The following is a 23,763-nucleotide window of genomic DNA, read 5'->3' as shown; positions in this document are numbered from 1 at the left end:
CCACCTTCCTACACAGTTGCTACTTTTCGATGTGAGACATTCCAGCTTCTCATCCCCTTCCGTGAGTCCCTCTTTTCCTCTTATTAAACCCCATTCGCTCGACGGGCGGCCACCAGCGCAACAGCTTTCGCGCCCCAAGCAACAAGAGCGCGTGCGCGCACACGGGCGGACGCGGCCGCGCGGCCGTCAGGTCCCCGAGCTCCCTCCCCCTCCCGCTGCTGTATAACTTGACTGGCTTGGAGGAGGCGCCGCCGGAGTCGGAGGGCGGGGAGCTCGGAGGAGGGAGCTCGAGAGTTGTGGAGACTAGTGACTGGGAGAAGTCGCAGCCTGCTCCGGTCGGCTCCTTCCCGCTCCCCGTCTCTCTCTCTCTCTCTTTCTTAACACACCTACTCCGCCTTCCGCCCCAGCCTGCGCCCTCGCTCCTTTTCTCGCCCGGGGGCCCCTGCCAGTCACTCTCCGGGTTTCGGCGCGGCGGGGGCGCCCCGGGGGTGCCCTCGCCCTCCGGGAGCGGGCGGACGGGCGGCGGGCGGGATGTGGCGCCTGGTGCCTCCGAAGCTGGGCCGCCTGTCCCGCTCGCTGAAGCTGGCGGCGCTGGGCAGCCTGTTGGTGCTGATGGTGCTGCACTCGCCGTCGCTGCTCGCCTCTTGGCAGCGCAACGAGCTGGCCGACCGGCGCTTCCTGCAGCTCAATAAGTGCCCGGCGTGCTTCGGCACGAGCTGGTGCCGCCGCTTCCTCAACGGACAGGTGGTGTTCGAGGCGTGGGGCCGCCTGCGCCTGCTGGACTTCCTCAACGTGAAGAACGTCTACTTCGCGCAGTACGGCGAGCCCCGTGAGGGCGGCCGCCGCCGAGTGGTCCTCAAGCGCCTCGGCTCGCAGCGCGAGCTGGCGCAGCTCGACCAGAGCATCTGCAAGCGGGCCACCGGCCGGCCCCGCTGCGACCTGCTCCAGGCCATGCCCCGCACCGAGTTCGCGCGCCTCAACGGCGACGTGCGGCTGCTCACGCCGGAGGCGGTGGAGGGCTGGTCCGACCTGGTGCACTGCCCCTCGCAGCGTTTGCTCGACCGCCTGGTGCGCCGCTACGCCGAGACCAAGGACTCGGGCAGCTTCCTGCTCCGCAACCTCAAGGACTCGGAGCGCATGCAGCTGCTGCTGACCCTGGCCTTCAACCCCGAGCCGCTGGTGCTACAGGTAGGCGCGGAGCCCGGGCCGGGGGCGTCCTGCCGGGAGGGCCGCCCGGGGAACGGGAGTCCGGAGAAGGGGCCCCTCCCGCGCCCGTCGCCGGGTCAGGACCCGGTGCGGCGCGGCGAGGCGAGGCGAGGCGGCGGGCGTGGGGAGGGGGCGGCGCTTGGGGGACCCCTGGCGCTGTGAGGGATCGCGGAGTGCGACCCGGCTGCTGGAGAGTCCGCTCTTCTCAGCTGGGCGCGGGCGCATCTCGGGTCTGACTGCGGATCCTTCAACGCCAGAGGGAGCGCGTCTTGTACGCTCGCAAAATGTCTCTCCGCCGAGTTTCTTTCGGCTCTCCTCCCTGCCTTTTTGCTTTGATCCGCCGGAGCTTGCGCTTCCGCGGCGCAGTGTGTTCACGAGCCCTTGGACCTTTCTTAGTTCTCCAGTGTTTCTGTATCGCGTTTGGTCTCGTCTTCAGCACCCCGCGCGGCTGGCCTCACTTCGGCCCCAAAGTCTGTCTTTGTTTTATTCCTTAGCTCATTCACCTGGCACATCATTGGGGCCGCCAATTTGGGGACAGACTCGGGAGGATGAGGTCAGAGAATGGACACCGGGGTCCGGGGTGGGGTCAGTCTGCGAGCCGTGCTTTGGGTGGAATTAGAGGAAAAAGTAAGGCCCGTTGGACTTGGGGCTGCGAGGCTTTAAGGCCAAGACGGACATTTTCATCCTGATCCTGTGACCTGCTCTATTCATGCGGTAATTTGGCTGCAGGAAGGTGAAATGTTAGGCCGGGGTTAGAAAACAGGGAAAGGAGAGTCATCTCTCTTCTAGCTGACTTATTGGTTCTCTCGTGACTTTATTTTGAAACCAAACGAGCCGTTTAGGGGAGTAGGTTGGGATCGTTTTACTGGTGGTGACAGCCAAAAAGAAAACAGAACCTCTCAAAACTGTGTTTACCTTGGGAAAAGTTGCTGAGTTTATCCACATTCCCACTCGCCTTTAGTGCAGTGTCCTTGGATAGTGGTTACAACTGTTGGGGTTTTGATCTAGCCCGATAACCGCAGGGAAAGTTACCTTGCTCATTTTCCATAACAGTTGTGCTGTATTTCAAATACAAAGGGGAAAAAACATGACGTAGAATTAATCACAAGTAATTTTGAGTACTTCACGCCCTTTCGGCGCTGCTAAGAATGTCACTGATGGCTGGGGGGTTTTTACAGGGTTGCATTTTTTTAAATTCTGAAGTGCATTAATAGGAATGTGCAGTATTCATTTATATTGCTGGCTTTTCTCAAGTTCTCCGCTGCCCAGCTTAACTAAGAGAAGCCAGCATCGTTTGATTAGTTCAGCCAAATAATTTTAACACAAAATAAATACTTTGCCTCCAACAAAACCGTAGTAAATTTTAAGTCGTCCTAGGATGTATGTAACGGGTCATTTAAAGTACAGATTGTATATTAAATGCTTCTCTTTAACAGTGAATGGTATATAAAACTGGTTAAACTTTCCTCGAAGAAATTACATTATTCGGTAGTTCCAAAACTAGTCAGCCTCTAAATTTTAAGTCCATACTTATGATACGCACATTTGATTTGCAAGTTTTTTTTCCATTTAAGCTGCTTTTTCTCTGTGAGAAATAGATGTTTATGTTAGCAAGGTTAGTCCCTGGAGAAAGCTCTAGCAGTATGGTTTGCTTAGCAGATAGTCTCTCAAATTCTCTGGGACCCAACAATTTAGTAAAGAGCTATCTTAGTAATACACATTTTCTGCAACTAAAATAGTGGCTTCATATTGAAAGGTTTTTATCAGTTAACTCTACTTATATTAGAACCAATATTTTAAGAACGTTGTATATCCAGTTCTATAAATGTATGCATTTTAATATGAGAAACGTTGACATTTGATTTGCACTAAAGTAAATCTGCTTTATTTGGGGAACTTACATGTTTTTGAAGCTTGAAGTTGTCTTGGTATATTCAGTTTACTTTATAGTTGAGACAGTCAAGTGTACGTATATCTTGTTTTCTGATGAACTCTTCGCTTAAACTTTTCTTCTGTTTTCATCTTTAGTGATAAAAAACTTTTAAAAAATCAGTTATATTTTTGTAATTTAAGCTTACTTGACACAATTGCAGTGAGCAGGTGGCTAGGTGGGTTATAGGATAAGAGTTTGTTTTCAGTATGTAAGGAAATATCTGTATCAACATTGTTGACTGTGGTATTTGTAACTTGAAATTTTAATTTAGTTTTATAGCTGTTTACATGCTGTGTGAAATACAAATTTGGAGTCTTTAATACCAGTCAGTCATTGGTATTTTTTTTAAACTGTTGAGCAAACAAGTAGAATAAGAAGACTTATTTTAAATAGAAGGTCTTCATAGAGCTGCTACTTACTTTATAGAACCACTTAATCTTTGGTAAAAACTAATGAGTTAAGTATGAACAATATAATTAAAATTTGATGACAGTATAAAACCAGTGAAGTGAAAGGAATCTCAAAATTCTTTGGTCAAGTACAAAGATTGTTAAACACTAAGTCACATCATGATGTTCATTACTTTTTGTTAGCTAGACAGACATACACAATTTTAGTATTTATACAGGTTTCTGTGAAACTGTTAACAGCTGTTTATGGTAGTATTGGGATAGTAATTGATAATGGTAGAAAAACTCAGATTTGGCTCTCTATATATTTTGGGATTCATGTATTTTTAAAAACTATTTTTAAGGGTACAAGTGTGTGTTTTATAGCTTGAAGAGGAACTTGCTTTTTTTTTTTTTTTTCCTGTTTTTTTTTTCCCCAGGAGAGGGAGCTACTTATTGAATTTTTGGACAGTTGATAACAAACTAGATTTTTCTTATATTGCCCCCAGATTAACTACTTGAGAGAAAAAGTCTTTTGGATCGAATTCATCAAGCTATTCTTAAGAAAAGTTCCCATGTAGGAAACATGCTTCCAAAAATAAACATTTAAGAATCTCTTTTGATAAGGTACTAAAGAAAAAAATGAAAAGTATATATTAATTTAACCCATTAAACATGCATCTTCTGATTTTAAGAAACAGTAACAAACTGAAGTTTCTATTATGCCTTGAAAGGAGACATGAATGGTATTAAATGTCTGCAAGATATGTTTTGGACATACCTTACCTATGTAAAGCTATACAGATTTGTAGTATAGATTTCCCAATATGAAATGATACAGAAGTACAACTCTCTTCCCATTGTTAGATAGTTTTACTAGCCTTCAGCAGCTTATCTAATTCTAAGGAAAGTTGTTCTGCCATAGAATTATCTTCTAAAAAATTTTTATAAGCATCAAGCAACAAGATAATGCTAGAATCTTTATTTTCTACTTTTTCTCTTCACATTTTTACTTCACCCAGAGGTATATTTTAATTACAAGTACGCTAATCTTACTGGAAAAAAATGTGGAGAGGAACTTTGTAATATTCGTATGGCATTTTTGGAATAGTCAGAAATTGAGGTGTTGAAGTATTTGGCAAGATAGTAGGATATTTTCTGTTATTGATAAAATTTCTACCAGTATTTGTACTTACTTATCCTTGAATTTATAAAAATTGTGTGTATAAGGGAGAAAAATGCTGTCTGGATTTCCTGAGGCCCAAATTGTCTCTCTGACGTTATGACTTGGAGATAGTGAAGATGGTCTTGTTTATAGAAATAAGAAAGCTCTTGGTTGTTTGGGGCAAGGAGGTGGGAATTTGTCTTATTATATTTATAGAACTTTGTCTTAAATTTTCTGAATCATGGTTTTAATGGGATTTCTTTAATATTTACAGTGTGTAACTATCATTGTTTAAGCTATAGATTTTAAACTTTTCATTTCTATTCTTATAAATGACATAATACATTGAAAGCATTTTATGTAGTGCCTCATGCATAGTAAGCACTCAATAATTAGAGTGCTTAGATATTAAATAAGTAAGTGACTTAATTATCCAATGCATTTGATTAGTGGTTTTGAAGCTTGTTTGGAATATGAATCACCTTAAAAATAGTTTTGCTTCTGATTATCAACCATATCTTTAATTACACTGATTTATTCCATTCCTACAAGATGAATTTTATAATTAAACTTTGAGTGAATGTTGTTGTTTTTGTCCTTAAAAATAATTTCTATAGGAAAAGAATGTACTTTTAAGATGCACTAAGATGCAGTTTTTGATGTAAACAAAACCTTATGGCCATTTATCTAATTGTCTTACTTTGGACCAGTTGCTAAACTTTTTATGGGACTCCCTTTACTTAGCTATAAAGTAAGACTATTGGATTAAATTCTTTTCAGCCCCAACATCCTGTGACTCTCAAACTCTCGACTTGAAAAATTATTCTTCTGAGCTTGACTTTAAACTGGTGGGTTTAAGCTCTTATAAAAGGGAGTTAGGCGTTTTTGTACTTGATCCCTGCTATGGGTTGGAGGCCAGGATAGATAGTCCTTTTTCAGGCTTGTCTTCCTAGCCTCAAATTTTTACACACATGAAATCAGATTAAAACAAATCAAAATTCGAGACTGCCTTTAAAGGAAACAAATCTGGAGCTAAAGGTAGCTAAGGGTCTTGTGGGGTATTGGCACCTGGAAAGGATGTTCCAGACTTTGTCACGGGAATTTCTTTTCAAGCAACAGTTAAGGGGCTACCCCCTTCTCTCCTCCTGGCTGCTGCTGTAGTAACCACACTCCTGCACTCCCCTATTTAGGCTTCAGAGATGGTTTTGACTAGGTAGTTCTGAGTAGAACACTTTTTATCTAATAAATGAATGAGCTTAACTCTAGAGGGTTTTTTTTTTTTCCTGTTTTTCTTGCTTTTTATCTGAGGTTTCATTGACACTTGATTGTGCTTCCTGACAAAGCAAACAAAAATAATAAAATCTGTGTAACTCAGGTCCAAAAAAGAAGGAGACTTTTATTTTGGAAATATTATAGAAACAGACGGTCACCCATAGGAAAGCACCACTTCCAGATCAGTGGAGCAAAATCATTTGACACCCTAGCCTATTTTCTGGATATGTTCATATCATTTGACTATTATTAGTTCTGAGATCCTTTCTGTACTTTTGTCTAATCTTTGAACTATTTTCCCTCATATTTCCATTGCTTGCATCAGCACATATTCTTCACGTATGTTGGTGGGGGGTAGAAAGCTTACTTTTGGGGGATCTACTTTCTGGACATAGGTGGTCAGTTTCTCAGTGGCTCATCAGGCTGGTTTTTATTCTGATTTTCTGGCTTATGTCTCTGGTCTACTTCCTATATTGCAGTTATTGCTGCTGACTCTTCACAGAATGCTGACACGTTTTCTTTCTTTACTCACTCATTTTGTATATATTAAACTAACATGGGCTTAGAATATAAGCCCTGCATTTTTCCTATACATGCAGTGAACTTTAGTACATGATCGTAAACTGTCTTGAGACTGTAAATTATTGGTGTAAGATGAGGATAGTTATTCATCCTGGTCATAGACTTTTAAAGGTTTTAAATTATGTAATCAAATTTTTTATCCAATTTTTATGTCTTTTTGTAGATTATAGGAGGAAGTTATCTGTAAAATACCCAGAAGCTCTTTGGACTTACATAGCCCTGGACTTAGAGTCAGAAGAACTGAATTTTGTTTCCTCATTTGCTAAATAGTCTGTTATAAGGCATTTGGATTGAAACCTTTCTAGGCAGCTACTAAGTAGCTTAGCTGTGTAGGAGGTAGGTCTATAAATGACTAATTACCATTAATTATTATGCTATCATAATAAACCCTACAAAAAAAAAGGATATTGTGCACCCTGTCAGATGACTTATTTAGGGAGGGACATCTGGATGTATCTTCATAAGAATGGATACCAGGGAAGATTTCACAGAGGAATTGAATTCTGAGGATAAATGGGATTTTGCCCATAGATTTGGGAGGTGGGGGTTTGGGGGGGCCCAGGAGGTGTGGTGAGGACAGTATTGAGATAACGTTCTGTACTACCACAAAGCTGTTGGGTGGCAATGAACAAGTCCCTTAATGTTTCAGAGCCTGAGTTTTTTTAATCAGTAAAATGGGAATGTTAATACTGATCGAAAGGATTATTTTATTTATTTATTTTTATTTATTTTTTTTTGCGGTACGTGGGCCTCTCACTGTTGTGGCCTCTCCCGTCGCGGAGCACAGGCTCCGGACGCGCAGGCTCAGCGGCCATTGCTCACAGGCCCAGCCGCTCCGCGGCATGTGGGATCCTCCCAGACCGGGGCTCGAACCCATGTCCCCTGCATCAGCAGGCAGACTCTCAACCACTGCGCCACCAGGGAAGCCCCAAAAGGATTATTTTACAGGAGATAGGATTATTCAGATAATATACGCAAAATATCCTTATTTGTGAAGTTTTTTACAGTATATTATTACTTTGCAAATAAGCTTATTCCAGTTTTAGACATCTATAGTAAACTTCCTTAGTACGCTGCGTTGATATCTTAGAAATATGTAAATTTTACTCTTCCTGTGGCAAATGTTCAAATGTCACCACCCTTACATACACATACACACATCATAAATACCTATGTAGCTGCTGCTTCAGGCTATAGTTTTTTTGGAATAGTAATTAAAAGGGGGTTAAGGATTTGTCCCATATGATGAATAGAGTGAATATTGTACGAAACATGGTTTTTCGTAAGGATTCACTAATACAAAGCAAGTAGTTTAATTTTTCTCTGTAAATCATTATTAAGCTTAATAATTTTGTTTAGTACATTGATGAATGATAATTTTAAAACTAGAGGTTAAGTCTGGGTTATTTCTAGACATTCTTAGACTCTGAGACAGAATGTTAGATTTATCATTTGAGGTAAGTTTGATGTTTAAGGGTCTTCATAATTAAGGTGCTTATTTGGAATTTTAACTATGAACTGAAAACATCTGACAGGAATTCCGTAGCATTGCTCTGTAGTACTGGGAACTGACCTATATGCCCTTAGGATACAGTAAAGATGACATGCCAGGGCACAGTTTGTGCCGTCTTTGCTTTCTGGGGCATTAGATGTGGGCAGCAAATAGAGAACAAGGTAATCTTAGATTTTACATGCTATGAAAAGAACAAAGCAGATTCCTATGATGGAGAATTGGATTGGGGATAGAATTTTAAATTTGGTGGTCAGAATTTAGTGACATTTTAGCTGAGGTGCGAATGATGAGAAAACGCCAGTGGTGCAAAGTTCTGAGGGCAGAGTGATTTTAAGCAAGAGGTATGACAAAATTCAGAGGCCCCAACAGGATCAAGCATGGGAGTAGCAAAGCATGGTAGAACACAAGATCATAGAAGTAGGCAAGGTCCATATCCCGTAGGGCCTTGGAAACATGCTTAATGAGTTTAGAATTTTGTTTTCAGAGCGCTGGGAAACAGTAGAAGTGTTTTTAGTAGGGCCTGATCTGTGGAGAATGGGTTATAAGAAATAAGACAGGAATCAATCAGAAAGGCTTTTGCACTGGTTTGTAGGAGAAAGCTTGGTGGTTTGTATTAAGGTAGTTCCAACTGAGGTTATGAAAAGCTGTTAGACCCAATATGTTTTGGAGAAATAGCTGACAGGACTTGATGATTGGGATTGGTTACAGTATGAGGGAAAGAGAAAAATAAGATACCTCCAGGGTTTTTGGTCCGAGCAACTGTTGATGAGGAAGCCCAGAGATGGAATGGCTGTTGGAGTAGGGGGAACCAAGAGTTTTGTTTTGGCTATGATATAGTTAAGACAACGGGAATACAAATCTAAAACCAGGCACCAAGTGTTTAATGCACAGATAGTATGTTCCTAGCAGGTATTTTGCTTTACTTCTGAAGGGCTGTGTTAATTCAGTTAAAGGGAATGGGGGAAGTTAGTATTGTTCTATTGGCAGACTTTTTAAAGAAATCAGGTCTTGACTAAAGAAAGTAATGTAGGTTATTGGGTTCAAAAGAAGCTGCTTATATCTTTTTTTCTTTCTTTCTTTATTTGACATTTTGTTTTACTGAAAGTAAATATTTGAGTATAGTGTTTCTAGGTATATCTTTCAACTTAGAAACATGGATCACAGTTGCTGGTTCTCATGAGGTAAGAAAGGGTCAGTTGAGACTAGTTAAATATTTAAAATTTTACATTTAAAATTTGCGGCCAAGTGATTTTTTTTGGTGTGGGACAGCATTTCTTAAGCTAGTCATTCTAAAAGATGAGTTATTTCTGTTAAACTTAGTAGATTTTTTGTTTTTGATGTGTTTTGACGTTAGTTTCCAATTTTAGATACAGCTGTTGGACATGATATTCAGTGAAATAACACAACCATGCTATTTTCAAGGCATTGCTTAATATTGTTGGAATTCTAGGTGGGTGGAAATGGCATTCAGAAAATTATTTAATGAAATAAATGGAACATATCCTGTGACTTGAAAATCTTGAGATTATTAAGATTCTACAGTGTTTGCGATGTATAAATTAAGTATAAATTAAGAAGCTGAGGTCTTAGAGAAATTTTATCAAAAATTAGGTAACCATTAAATCATCCCAGTAATTTTACTATATTTTCCCTCCAGACAGTTCACAAAACTGTGAACACATTAGTCTGTCACCAGTGCATTTGAATAATCTCTATGAACAGCTGTTACAACATGCGTTACTACAATGGGATTTTGTTCAAATTTTGGCTTTTAAAAATAATTTTGAAGCTCAAATGGAACCTTTAAGCATTTTCTATGCTTTTGTTAATTTACTTTCTAAAAATGTTCTCAAGTTTAAATTTGCGTGTACGTGTAGAAATGCCAGTTCTTTAGAAAACCTATTAACTAGATTTTAGATTGCATGTTTTGACTATTAATGGATTTTTTTTTTCAAGTCAGTGTCTTTTTACTAGGAATTTTCTCCTTTAAAAAAAAAGAGCCATTCTTGTAACACATTTCCTTCTTAGGCGAACTGCAAAGTTATATTCCTTTTAATGGAATGTTGTGAGATAATAAATGGCTATAAAATATTCTATGTTTTTTGTATAAAAGGAATTCAGATCTTTTAAACTTAGTATGCAAACTACTTTTGGTCATGTAAGGAGAGAAAAAGATAATAGAACACAAACTCTTTAGAGCTGACCTTACTTTGTTCTATCAGTTTTTCTTATACATCCCATATCTCCTTTTTTAGGACTGTGTTCTGACATAATAGAATAAAATGATGTAATTAATCTGGTAGGACAATCAATGGCTGTTGATTAAAGGATATTGTGATATTGTAAAAACTTGTTTTTCGGAATGATGTTATATACCACAGGATATTGACTAACTCCAGTAAGTAACATGTTTCTGAATGTTAAGGCTTGGACACATACTTTGTTTTTTTATGGCATGTGGACCATGTTGAGGAATTTGTGTTTTGTTCTGTAAGTCCCAACTTACAGAAGTCTGATCCCTACCTCCCTCTCCAGACTCCATTACCTCAAGCAATTCCCTCCTCATTTCACTGCAGCTGCTTTGGACTTTTTTTCAGTTCTGAGAGGGCAGTTTCTGGCTCTAACATATGCCTCCAACATTCTAAACTGCCTCATCCCCAGTCTACGTAGTATTATACTCATCCTTTAGATCTCTCCCTAAGTGGCACTTCCTTAGAGAGGCTGCCCTTTACCACACCATCTAAAATAGATCCCTACTCTTCTTTCCCAACATATTGTATACTTTTCTGTGATTTGCAACAAATTCCATAATTTATTACTTACACATGTTTAATAATCATCTTCCTAACTCAGGCTAAAAAGCCTTCCTTAGAATAGGGACTATGTTTTATTTACAGCTCTTTACTTAGCATTTCATGATGGAGTTAGGCTAGATCTAGGATTTTTTAATTCAAGATTTGTATTTTTTCATTCTACAGTAACTGTCTCACTACCTTTACTCCAGCTGCTTGTAGTACTCAATGAAATGTGGGTTGACCTACAATCCCTTATCTGTAATTCCAAATTTAAAAATCTGAAGAAAAGTAGGTTTCATCAAATTAAAAACAAACAAATGTGAAAACACAAGGTAATTTATGTGCTTTATCCCACTTAGGATAAATAAGCTTATAGTATTTTTGCAGTGTAATATGTGTTCTTGTGAGGTGCTACCCCAGACTCTCCTTGAGGCATTGCATAATATGAGTATGAAATATACGTACTGTCACCTTTCCAAAATCTGAAAACTTATGAAACAGGGATATTGGATTGAGGGGTTGTATTAGCCTGAGTTCACCTCTTAACTACCTGTGTGACTTGAGGCAAATCACTTAAACTATGCTGATAAAGTTGAACTGTACTTACAACTCAGGTACCCTCCAAATCTAGAATTCTTAGATTTCACATCCCATTTATTGGTCACATAAAGTGTCATGACATTTGGTTTTGATCAATAGATATGTGATAGTTATGTCAGCTTTTAGAATTTTTAAAAAAAGAGCCAGTCTTGTAACACATTTCCTTCTTAGGCGAACTGGAAAGTTACATTCCTTTTAATGGAATGTTGTGAGATAATAAATGGCTATAAAATAGCCATTTTGTGGTGCTTACCTATTATAAATGAAAATCAAATTACAATGCTGTGTTTATACATATTACCAAGTTTTAAATTTTTTATATTTTTAGTCCTTGTGGATGCCCTATACATTTCTCATAGCATTGAGCCTTTTTAAAGTTTGGTAACTAATTTATACATTCCTTTGTAAATTAAAAACTACTAGAGGACAGTGAAGATAGATTTCTAGTTCAGTGGTTCTTGGCTACGTTTGGAAGGTGTTGATTATTTATAGATGCCTTTTCAATAGGCGGTTTGCAAACAAGCACCTCTATTGATGAATGTCTGGACTTATATAAATAGGAAGATTTAAACAGGAATAATATAAAATGTATAAATTGTATAAATGTATAAAATGTATAAAAATGTTTTGGTAAGCAATTCTTTATAAAGCAGTAGTAAATTGTACATTTCATACTTTTTTCTTTGATCTTTCATTGTCCTGATGAATATGGGGCAAATATTATTCCAGTTTTACAGAGGAAGAGACTAAAGCTCTAAAAAATTTTGGCTTTGCCACCATCACACAGCTAGTGAGATGCAGAGGTGAAGGTGAAACTCAAAAGCTAGACTTGTGATATCAAGTCCATTATTCTGTTCATATACTGTTTTACACTTTAAATATAGAAGTTTTATGAAATATTATGTACCTTAAAGAGTATAAAATAAATTTTCTCTTTATTGATATATGTTTTATGTCACCTTCATTTTATTTTCTCATAAAATGAAGATGATCCTAGTGGTTTTGTTTGTTTCCGAAACCTTGGCTTTAAGCTAAAAGATACCTAGACATGATGATTTATCTTAGGTTTCATATTCACAGTACCTTTTATTATGTAAATTAACAGTGAAGACATTTAATGTTGCTTTAAATCCTAGAGTTAAGCATGTTTGACGTGATACTTAAATTTCCATTTTTAATTTTTAAATTGGTAATAATACTCTGTAGACTTTCTTTGGGTAGTCACCCACCCAATATAAAAAAAAAAACAGTAATAGAGTAGTAAATATATTGTTTTGTAACTATTATGTGCCTTTGTGTAATCTTAGACTAATAGTTATAAAAACTTCACATACTACACTTTATGTCATATACATTCAAGCCTGATGAAAAGCCCTGAACAGTTAATCGGAGTGCCTCCGATCCAATTAGAATTTAAAACATTCCAGGTTGAAAGTCTCTTTCCTTCACATGAAAAGTGTTTGTACACATTTTTTCAGTAGTAAATAATCCTGTAAAATACACACATTTTCTTATACAGCTCAATATCAGAAAAAAAACAACCCAATAAAAAATGGACAGAAGATCTAAGTAGACATTTCTCCAAAGAAGACATACAGATGGTCAAAAGGCACATGAAAAGATGCTCAACATGACTAATTATTAGAGAAATGCAAATCAAAACTGTAATGAAGTACCACCTCACACCAGTCAGAATGACCATCATCAAAAAATTTGCAAACGATAAATGCTGGAGAAGGTGTGGAGAAAAGGGAACCCTCCTACACTGTTGGTGGGAATGTAAATTGGTGCAGCCACTATGGAGAACAGTATGGAGGTTCTTTAAAAAACTAATAAGAGTTACCATATGATCCTGCAATCCTACTCCTGGGCATATATCCAGAGAAAACCATAAAGTCAAAAAGATACATGTACCCCTCGTTGCAGCACTATTTACAATAGCTGAGATGTGGAAGCAACCTAAATGTCCCCCAATAGATGAATGGATAAAGAAGATGTATATATATACACAGTGGAATATTACTCAGCCATAAAAAAGAATGAAATAATGCCATTTGCAGCAACATGGATGGACCTAGAGATTATCATACTAAGTGAAGTAAGCCAGACAGAGAAAGACAAATGTCATATTGATATTGCTTGTATGTGGAATCTTTAAAAAAAAGAAGAAGATACAAATGAACTTATTTCCAAAACAGAAGGAGACTCACAGACTTCGAAAGCAAACTTATGGTTACCAAAGGGGAAGGGGGGGGCGAGGGATAAATTAGGAGGTTTGGATTAACATGTGTACACTACTATATATAAAATAGATAACCAACAAGGACCTACTGTATAGCATTGGGAAATATGCGCAATATTTTGTAATAACCTATAAGGGAAAAGAATCTGAAAAAGGATATATATGTATAACTGAATCACTGTGCTTTACAATTGAAACTAACACAATATTGTAAATCAACTATACTTCAATAAAAAAAAAGTAAAAATAGAAATAAAAATGAAATACACGCATTTTATTTCAGGTTACTTTAAATTGTGTGCCTGTTGTGCTAGGCAGTTTGAAAATCTGATTTTAAGATTTTGTTTAAAGAAAAAAAATGTGGACCTCAGCAGTATACTTCTTATCTTAGCTACTGTGGTTTTGTGCACCGTGCGAGTTGGGTAGTCAGGAAGTCAGAAGTTGTGTTTCTTATTGCTTGATATATTTAATAAATCCAAGCAGTAACATCTTAAAAGTTTGTCTCTCAAACTCTCCTTCATCATGGTAATTTGATCCTAAGCCAGAATTGTTTTAAATACAAATTATAAATATTTTGGCTTCCTTGAAGCATTTTCAATAGAATGCTCAATAGAATTCTGTTCTCATTAATGAAGTCTGACTGTTTTGACTACACAATGAACATTCTTCTCATGAGCAAGTGATGTGAATTCATTTGTTAAAGTTCTTCCAAAAGATTAGGTAGCAAACTGTATGAAAGAATTGTAGTGCTCTTCTTAAAATGAGGTATAACAGGATTTCCGTCAACGTTGTCAGAAATTACTGTATGAATGTAAAGTTGCTCAGTATGACATTTGTTCATATATTTTATCGTCTTCCATGAGGGACTTGAGTAATGAAGTGTATATCTGACTGTCGTTTGCCAGTTGGAAAGCCTCCAAAAACAAGGAGGCATTTGTACATGTGCAGAGGTTGGCAGGGTTCCCTTTTCTCCTGTTGTCAAAGACCATTTTATTTTCACAAAGATAAGTTTGTATCTGTTCTACAATATGGCATGTGAATAATATACCAATAGTGTATGGAAGAGTTTTTTCATTTACTTTTTGCATGACAAAACTATGTAATCTCACATATTTATGTATTTTCAGTGCTTTCATTTATATGTCAGGTTTTATACATGAATACTGGGAAATAGTTAAATCTTTTGTAATCATTTTGTCTAAATAAATTTTCAAGTTTGTGGAGGTATTTTAAGTTGGGAGGAAAGGTTGAAAATAACATGTGGTTAGCAGTTTTTGCATGTCACATTGGACATGAGCAATCTGTCACTCTTCCCATTGCCCACAAGAAATTTTAAAATCTCAGGTAATAAGATTAAAAACGCATTTTCCTCTAATTATTAAAGAATCAGTAGATATCGTCTCTGAACAAAATTGAATCAATTCATTTACTATATTTAAAGATTCATGCTATCATATCTAAATTTTTAATTTACATAATTAGTATTTTATCACAAAACTCCAGATCTTAAAATTTAGAAGAAAAAATGGTATATGTACCAAGAACAAATACAGTTATTGTACATTGATAGTGTTGAAAGGAAACACGAATGAACATAGGCAATTATGGATGAAGTTTGGTTCTAAAAATCTTTTTTGTTTTAAAGTTGATAAAAGTTTTAATGTAAGGGTATTATTGAGTTTTGTCAATTTTATAAAAGCTCACGGTAAAATTACTTACTTTTCTTGAGAGGCCCAAGAAGAGCCTCATCTCCAGCTCTTGTATGCAGATTGTTCAATTTTTAGCAATAGAAGTAGGCTACATTTATATTCTGTAGTGTTTTGCTTTGTTTCCCCTGAAGTTTGTGTAAACATCATCTTTATATAATTTCTTACCCCAACTTAAGGAAAGGTACTAGACTGAAAAATTTCTCTTAAAAAACGCCTCTGGTCATGTGATCTTCCAAAAAGTTGTTTAAAACAATACTTATCACCCTTTTGCACTGCATTGCTCATCTTGTAGTTGGGTGTTTTAGCTTTGGAGAGTGAGTACCTTAGAATAAGCCTGCCATTTTACTTAGGTTGAAAATGACTTGTTGATGATCCTGGAAGATTTTTGTTTTAGGATGTTAATCTTCCTAGTAGTTATAAAATCCATTAGAAAATCTTGCCCAGATTAGGAGAACAAATAATTTTGAAGTTGGGTTAAGGTGAATAGACAATGTGATGGCATTGGAAAGGGAAGCAAGACTTAACTTGGGACCAGAGGTACTTTGAGTAGAGATTGTATTGATAGGTTATCAGATTGCTCTTTACCAACCTTTGGGTATAGATAGAAGATACTTCCCAAGAATCCTTCTTGAATTCCACCCCTGCTTTCCTCTGGACTAGATAAGGCCCCTATTAAAGACTTTCTTAGGACCTGTACCACCTTTTAGTAACTAACACTTATCACACATAATTATTTGTTTGTTACACGTCTTTTCTTCTAAAATTTTTATTTTAGAGACTGTGTAGTTCACTCTTCCAGCATAACACAGTGCCTGATGCCTGGTAAACACTTGCTGGCTAATAGGCCTACAGTAGTCCTGTTCATTCAGAAGAAAGGATTGGTTGATTGTACTTAACAGGAGTCAAAAAGATAAAGGAAAGCATACATACTTTTAGATCTGGTAATAAAGAAGGTGTCTTGTGTCTTGTTGATCAATTTGGTTCTGAGATTTTGATAAGAAAGACTTACTTTATTTTAGCTTTATAGTGTAATCTGTTAAAAAATTTTCACATCCATGGTAACGGTATGAGTTAAAGAAGAAATAAAGTTACTCACAGACATTGGGAACAGACATGTGGTTGCCAAGGGGAAGGGAAGGAGTGGGGGAGAGATGGACTGGAAGTTTGGGGTTAGCAGATGCAAACTATTACATATAGAATGGATAAACAGCAAGATCCTACTGTATAGCACAGGGAGCTATATTCAGTATCCTAAGATAAACCATAATGGAAAATAATATTTAAAAAAAGAATGTGTATATATGTATAACTGAATGTAAATCAACTATACTTCAAGAAAGAAAGAAAAAAAAGTTGATCTCTATTGAACTATTGAATATAAAAAGAAAATCGAAGCTCATACCTAGTAGAAATCCCTACGGAGGATCTGGGCTAGACCTAGGATATCTTCATCAGAATCTCTTATAATAAGATAATTCTTTTGTAGAGTTTTCCATCTGATGAAGGTTGGCCATTTGCAAAATATCTTGGAGCTTGTGGAAGAATGGTGGCTGTAAATTATGTTGGAGAAGAACTGTGGAGTTACTTTAATGCACCATGGGAGAAACGAGTTGACCTCGCTTGGCAATTAATGGAAATAGCAGAGCAGCTGACAAACAATGACTTTGAATTTGCACTCTACCTCCTGGACGTCAGCTTTGACAATTTTGCAGTTGGTCCTAGAGATGGGAAGGTGATCATTGTGGATGCTGAAAATGTTTTGGTTGCTGACAAAAGGTTAATTAGACAAAGTAAGTATTATAACTTTTAGATTTTCTCTGTGTCAAAATAATGTTTACATTTATGTGAAGCAAACTTTTAATTTTCTCCTTAGAGGGCAACCTTGCATCTTTCTTTGTTTTATTTGACCAGTATCAGTAAACAAATACTAATTTATTATACTTACGCTTGTACTCTTAGTCACAGTTTGTCCTTATTTAGAAAATATCCTTCAGGTTCAAATGGACGCAGATATACTGTGTGTGTGTGTGTGTGTGTGTGTGTGTGTGTGTGTGTGTGTGTGTGTATACACGTCTTTTTCATGCTTTATGCTGTGGTTTAGGATCTAATGCAGAATTAAGTTTTTATATAGTTAAAGGCCACCAGAGAGACTATACTGCTTTTGTGGAGTCCATATTTTTCTGTGGAGTCTCTTACAGAGATATTCTGTGTTTCATTGTTCTGTGAGGTCCCTTCAGTGATTTTTTTTTCTTTTTAACCATTTAGATGATTCCTAGCACTGCAGAACTCTTAACTTTGGTTTGACATTATTACGTCTCATCCAAAACTTTGCTCTCCGTTTATTTATGAGCTCTTCAAAGGATAGGTGGGCACAATGGCTGAAGTGTTTTGAAAATTAAGTGTCATAGGAATTTTAAAGTTTCAGGGACAAAGCCTGTAGTTCTATAACTAATGTACTTAGTAAAAAAAAATCCCGAAGGGTTGTTATTCCATGGTGAAGGTCTTGTATTCTTAATCCCCTCATGTCATATGGGGGTCTGTTGATGAAGAGACCAAAAATTTGTGGCACCTACGGAATGCAGTGAATGTAACAGCAGTCTATTAGGTTTATACTTTTTACATCAGCTTGATCTTGTTAAATACTTAATTTTTCTCAGTGCCTTGATCTGATTCCGTACTCACCAAACTACTTTCTGATTATTTCTTGACCTGCCATGTACATCCTTTCATGGAGAGTGGATACCATGCTCTGGAGTGCTTCATTTCCTACTTATCTCTTCCTACATTTGTGAATGTTGTAGCAGCTTACACCATGCTTTTCTTTTTCAAAGTGTACAATTCAGTGGTTTTATTATATTCAGAGTTGTGCAACTTGCCTAAACTTTAAAACACTTTTATTCCAGTATTCATAAAAATAATATTTTTGAAATTTTTTTTTTCTTTTTGATGTGAGCATTCCTGGAATACATGTTACAGTTTTATACCAACTAATTCCTGACCTTGAATGAATACAATATAGCTTCTGTATTCTCGCATTTCATACAGTGAGCTCCAGTGCTACTTTAGCTCTGGCTAATTCTTTTCAAATGTCTCATGGTAGGGCTGTCTAAATAGACACTTTGCAAAAGGCCATATTTAGTTATTCACCCTCTTTTCTGAACTCTTGTAAATGACCTTTACAGGGAAATTGTGATTTTGTTGTGGCAACTCCCTCAATGTCCTTCCCTTTATCATCTAAACTAGTAAAAACAATACACATTCATTTTTTTCAAACAGAATAGATCCTTCCTTGAGAAATTGTTGCATCAGTTATCTTCTTCAACTTTCTACCCTCCTCCTTAAAATCCAATTTTTCTTACCTTCCCCAAAACAAGTATGCATAAGATTCTTTTCTGCTTTCCCAGCATTTTTAAAAGTACTGCTTACTGCCTGTCTCTGCTTCCTCAGCCTCCATTCATTTCTCAACCCATTAAACCTGACTGCATTACCATCTGCAACCACCCAGTTGGCAAATTCGTGAAGTGACTGATTAGTAACAACTTTCTGAAATTCTTTCCTCCTTTGGTTTCCTTCTATTCAGGTAGTTCCTTTTTTAAAACATAAATCTGATCTTAGCACTTCTTTGCTTAATGCTTTTAATGACTTCCCATGGTTCTTCGAGTAAAATTCGAACTCCTTACCAGAGAATAATGTGTATGACTTGGAGCTGTTCTGCTTCATTTTTAACATCCCTCCACTGCACTTAATGCTTCAGCTACAGTGGCCTTTTAGTTTCTTGAATGAACCTTTCCACTGAATACCTTACAGCTACTTTATATTACTCTGTATTTATGTATAAAATATTAACATTATGTTAATAGTGTCTATCTTGTCATCTAGTTAGAACCTCAGACTTTACTCATACACTTCCCTGTTAATTTTTTTCTCAAATGTTTCTACAGTCTGGCTTTTTTTCCTAGACCATCTTAGTCCCTCCAGTCTTCAGCCCAGATTTACATTTCTATTAGACAAATCATGGTCATGACCATCCAAGGTACAAACTATTCTCTAGCCTTATCTGTACCTCCTCCCTAGTTATCTGTCTCATGCTCTAGCCACAGTGAATTTACTGTTTCCTGAACCAGCCGGACCAATCCCTTAAATCCATGCCTTCGTACATACTGTACCCTGGGCCTAGCATGCTGTATCCCCTCTTTGCTTTTCAGACTTGCTTATCTTTCAAGACCTAAATCAGTTGTTCTCCTCTGTGCAGCTTTCTGCAGCCTCAGGCACAGGTACTGCGTCCTCTGTACTCACGTCGCACTATGTCATACTTCTGTGTGGCACTTTCTCTGTATCATGGAGAGTTTCACTCTACGCTGAACATGTTAGTAGCAGGGACCTTTTCTGATCCTTCTGCCTGGCATTGGTGGACTCCTAATAAACGTTTGTATATAAATTAATATATTTAAGTGTTTAATGTTATACAATTTTAAGAACAAATACTGTGTTAATTAGTCAAATGTTACATTTTGGGAAACAATGAAAACTCTCTTAAAATGTATTTTTCTCTTTCTCCTTTTTCGCTTTTCACAGATAAACCTGAAAATTGGGATGTATGGTATGAAAGCAAATTTGATGACTGTGATAAGGAAGCTTGCTTATCATTTTCAAAAGAAATTCTTTGTGCTCGTGCCACTGTGGACCACAATTATTATGCTGTTTGTCAGAACCTCTTATCTAGACATGCCACCTGGCGTGGCACCTCTGGAGGACTGCTTCATGATCCACCAAGTGAAATTGCCAAAGATGGCCGACTAGAGGCCTTGCTGGATGAGTGCGCCAACCCAAAGAAGCGCTATGGCAGATTCCAGGCTGCAAAAGAACTGCGTGAATATCTAGCACAATTAAGTAACAATGTGAGGTAGTCTACGGTGAAGTTTTCTTTGCTTTTCTTCATTTAAATAGCACTGGCTAAAACGAAACCACCAAAAATTATCTGGAAAAATGAAATTTGGAAGTAATACATTCAGAGGATGATAAACTTGCACTGATAGATCTTCATGTTAACATCCATCAAAGTAAGACATAATTTCAAAAAATCACATGATGCTTCTGCAAATAAGTTTGTTCTTACACTTTGGAGGCTTGAGCTATCGTTAACCGCTTTACCCCCTGAATGCCTGACTGGATTAATGAGTATTGTTAAGCTATTGGAAATGAGTCTGATAGTTATATTGGCTTGTGTATCAAAGGGTACTTGGTACTTGACTTAGTTTGCGTTATGATCATGATTTTGTGAATCTCTTGTATTTACTTTGAATGTCAAGTTAGATTGGCCTGTTTTATAGGCTACTTTTTCCTTCTCATGTGTAGGTTTTTTTTTTTTTTCCCATTTTTATGTTTTTAATTAAATTTTACACATTCAGGTTACTATAGGTATTCATTTATGTCTGGGCTAGTTTTCATTCAGTGCTGTAAGGTACACATTTACCGTTAGGGCAGGATTCCCAGGTTTACTGTTTTTTCAGAAAGCTGAATATTTTATTATGTAAATACATTTCTTCCCACTTTCTGTGGTTTCACCATTGCATGAGATCATTTAAGGTTGTTTAACAGTTACATCCCTCTATGCCAATAAATTATAAGTGTACTCTAAACATGAACTTTGGCATATGTTGCAAAATGTCATTTTTGTCCCTTAAAAGGCTAGCAATCTATACCTTGATGTTAATTTGATTGAGGGGAAAAAAAAAAACAGTATTTTTTAAATGCTAACTATGCCAGGATAGTAATGCATATGCCAAAGAAATATTAGACCTAGTCCTATGGTTAGATTTTAAAATTGGTCATCTACCTATTTTTTACTATCCTACTTCCAGTACTTCGACTCTGTCATTATTAAATTCATATCTTCCTGATTATTCTTTTACATTGAAAAGTTAAGCTACTGCTTGCAAACATATGTAAAAGATGTACCTCTTATTCATTGGTAGTTTTGCAAAAGTCAATGTGGTAGTCATTGTTTGAGTTTAATATGGCATCATAACTTTTTATTTATTGATGGACTAATAATTCTTACTATAAAGCAGACAGGTTTAGCCAGTCTGTCCAACTTGATCTTCATTACCCAATTGTTAACCATAAAAAACATCAAATTTAAGTCTATGGGTAAAAGTTAAACGTGTGAGATTTCTGTGGGCTGTTTTTTAAAGTTACAATATATATATAAATTGGCTATCACTAACGTAGGTGATATTTTCCTGTTTGAAATTACAACTTTTGTTTACCGCAAAGTTTGGTGTAGTGTGCGGTATTTAGTTCTAGACTGACCTTACTCTAATCAGAAAGTGATTAAATATGCACAACCAAAGCCAAGTTTTTCTTTTCTTTTTCATTCATTCAGCAACTATTTATTGAGCATCAACTCTGTGCCAGGTACATTACTAGCTGCTACACACTGTCTGAACGTGACATACGGTTAAGTAACTTTAAAATGATTATCAAAGACTTCAATGTGGGTATTTCTTAAGTTGAAAGAGCATTCATTAAATTGGGATCATGCTTTCATGTTATTTTACTGTTGTGATGGACGTTCTACCTGTACCATCTACAACTGGGTTGCTACAAAAAGAGCAGGAGGAAATCAATAAAGTTAATCCCAGTTTAAAAACTGGAAGAAGGGTAAGATCTCTTCGTTGTAAAGTTAATTTTTATACATCAGTACATTACATACTAAGCTGACTTTACAACTTTGGAAAACTTTTGAGGGGAGTAGGTAAAGTTACGTGTCAAACATTCGCCTCTTACTCAAAACTTCAAATAAAATACACATTTTCAAAATGGAGCACCTTTTATATTTGATAAGTATTCATTACAAACCTTAGAATGCCAGTCATTAGAGGAGTTGTCTTTCTGTGGTTTAGCAGACATTTATCTTACTTTTGGGAAGAGTGATTGTGATTGCAGAACAGGAAGTGAGAAAACACTGCCAGCAGTGATTGCAACTTGAGGTCGTTTTTTATAACTACCATTTCCCCCTTGAGATTACGTGTAATTTCTTTTATCTTTGGATAAGTTGAGGAGAAGATAGTAAAAGAATTAGGAATTTAAAATTACAGGGAAAAATATGTATGTGAAAAGCAATAAATATTTTGTTCACTTTGCTATCAAGATGTTCACTATCAGATATTTATTATACAGCAGCAATTTATATTTTTAATCATTGCCCATTAATAGATGCAGTAAAATATTTTTGAATCAGACATTTGGGGTTTGTATGTGCATTAAAATTGTCTTTTGTACTGTAAGTTACTGCTTAATTTGAATATTTTATCAGAACTGTCTCCCTGTGCCTTTATAATATAAAGTTGTTTCTACAACTTTTAATGATCTTAATAAAGAATACTTTAAGAATCACACTTTTCAGACTATCTCTTAACTTCAAATATACAACTTTTTCTTGAATGGAAAGTGGGGTTATATAGATAAGTTTTTTTTTTTTCTCTTGCATATATTTTGATATAATTTTCAGAAACTATCTGGTTGGGTGTGATCCGAACTTAAGGTGTTTGTTTTCTTCTGTTTTTCTGTAGTAGTTGGTGACTTTTTAAACTTTTACTACTAAAATGGGATAGAGAACTTAATTATGGAATTTTTCAGATGTATACAAGAGAATAATATAATGAACAATAATAAACTGTGGTTATAGTAATTTCAAAAGTGAGCAACGGGTGGCCAAACTTGTTTCCCCTGTACCCCAGCCTACTTGCCCCAGCTTATTTTGCGAGAGATATCATTTGATTCAGCCATGCACATTAGGCATTTTCTCCTCAACAAAAATTTCACATCTAAAAACTTAATACCTCAATATCACCAAAGCAAGAGAGCTTTCGGAAACTCAAAGATGTTTTCTCAGAAGCTCAAGATCCGACTGCAGGGACTTTAAACCACTGGCGATATATACGTGGAGTAATATGATAAATAAGGATAATAACTGAAATGCAGTGAAATTCATTAAATATGTAACCTATGCATTCAAAATGATAAACGTGAACAAAAACAAAACAACTCAGTTACCTTTGGAAAGATGTTGAGGAATTATTCTGAAAACTGGAAACCTGGAGAGAAAGAAGCATTTATCCTGCCTTACCCCCAGGATAATCAAATAACTGAGGGGAAGAATTTGTAGAATTGTTCTAGTTAGTATGCAGAAGGAGTATTGTTAGAATATCACCATTTTTAAATTCCTAATGAATTGGCAAGAGCTAGGCAATGCACATCAGTGGCAGCTGAAGCTATTAATTGAAAAGCTGATGAGGAACTTTGGATGAATGGATCTGAATGGCAGCACCTGATGAACTCATTGGTTAATCTTA

General features: G+C 37.0%; 1 protein-coding gene across 1 annotated transcript; it reads left to right on the top strand.

Annotated features, from left to right (window-relative positions):
• The first annotated feature begins 32 nt into the window (after positions 1–32).
• Positions 33–23,111, top strand: DIPK2A (divergent protein kinase domain 2A). The gene is made up of 3 exons (XM_004324977.4): positions 33–1,188; positions 16,893–17,196; positions 19,982–23,111. The coding sequence occupies exons 1-3, from the start codon at positions 532–534 to the stop codon at positions 20,311–20,313; spliced, it is 1,293 nt and encodes a 430-aa protein (XP_004325025.1). The 5' UTR covers positions 33–531; the 3' UTR covers positions 20,314–23,111.
• Positions 23,112–23,763: the final 652 nt, after the last annotated feature.

The sequence above is a fragment of the Tursiops truncatus genome, chromosome 4 (genome assembly GCF_011762595.2).
Source record: "Tursiops truncatus isolate mTurTru1 chromosome 4, mTurTru1.mat.Y, whole genome shotgun sequence".
NCBI classification, from domain to species: Eukaryota; Metazoa; Chordata; class Mammalia; order Artiodactyla; family Delphinidae; genus Tursiops; species Tursiops truncatus.
The sequence above is the reverse complement of the archived record's forward strand: the minus strand, read 5'-3'. Positions and strand labels throughout refer to the sequence as shown.

Coding starts and splice junctions, on each gene's coding strand:
- DIPK2A (XM_004324977.4), top strand. CDS start 532: ATGTGGCGCCTGGTGCCTCCGAAGCTGGGCCGCCTGTCCCGCTCGCTG. Junction 1,189..16,892: donor CCGAGCCGCTGGTGCTACAG/GTAGGCGCGGAG, acceptor ATTCTTTTGTAG/AGTTTTCCATCTGATGAAGG. Junction 17,197..19,981: donor CAAAAGGTTAATTAGACAAA/GTAAGTATTATA, acceptor CGCTTTTCACAG/ATAAACCTGAAAATTGGGAT.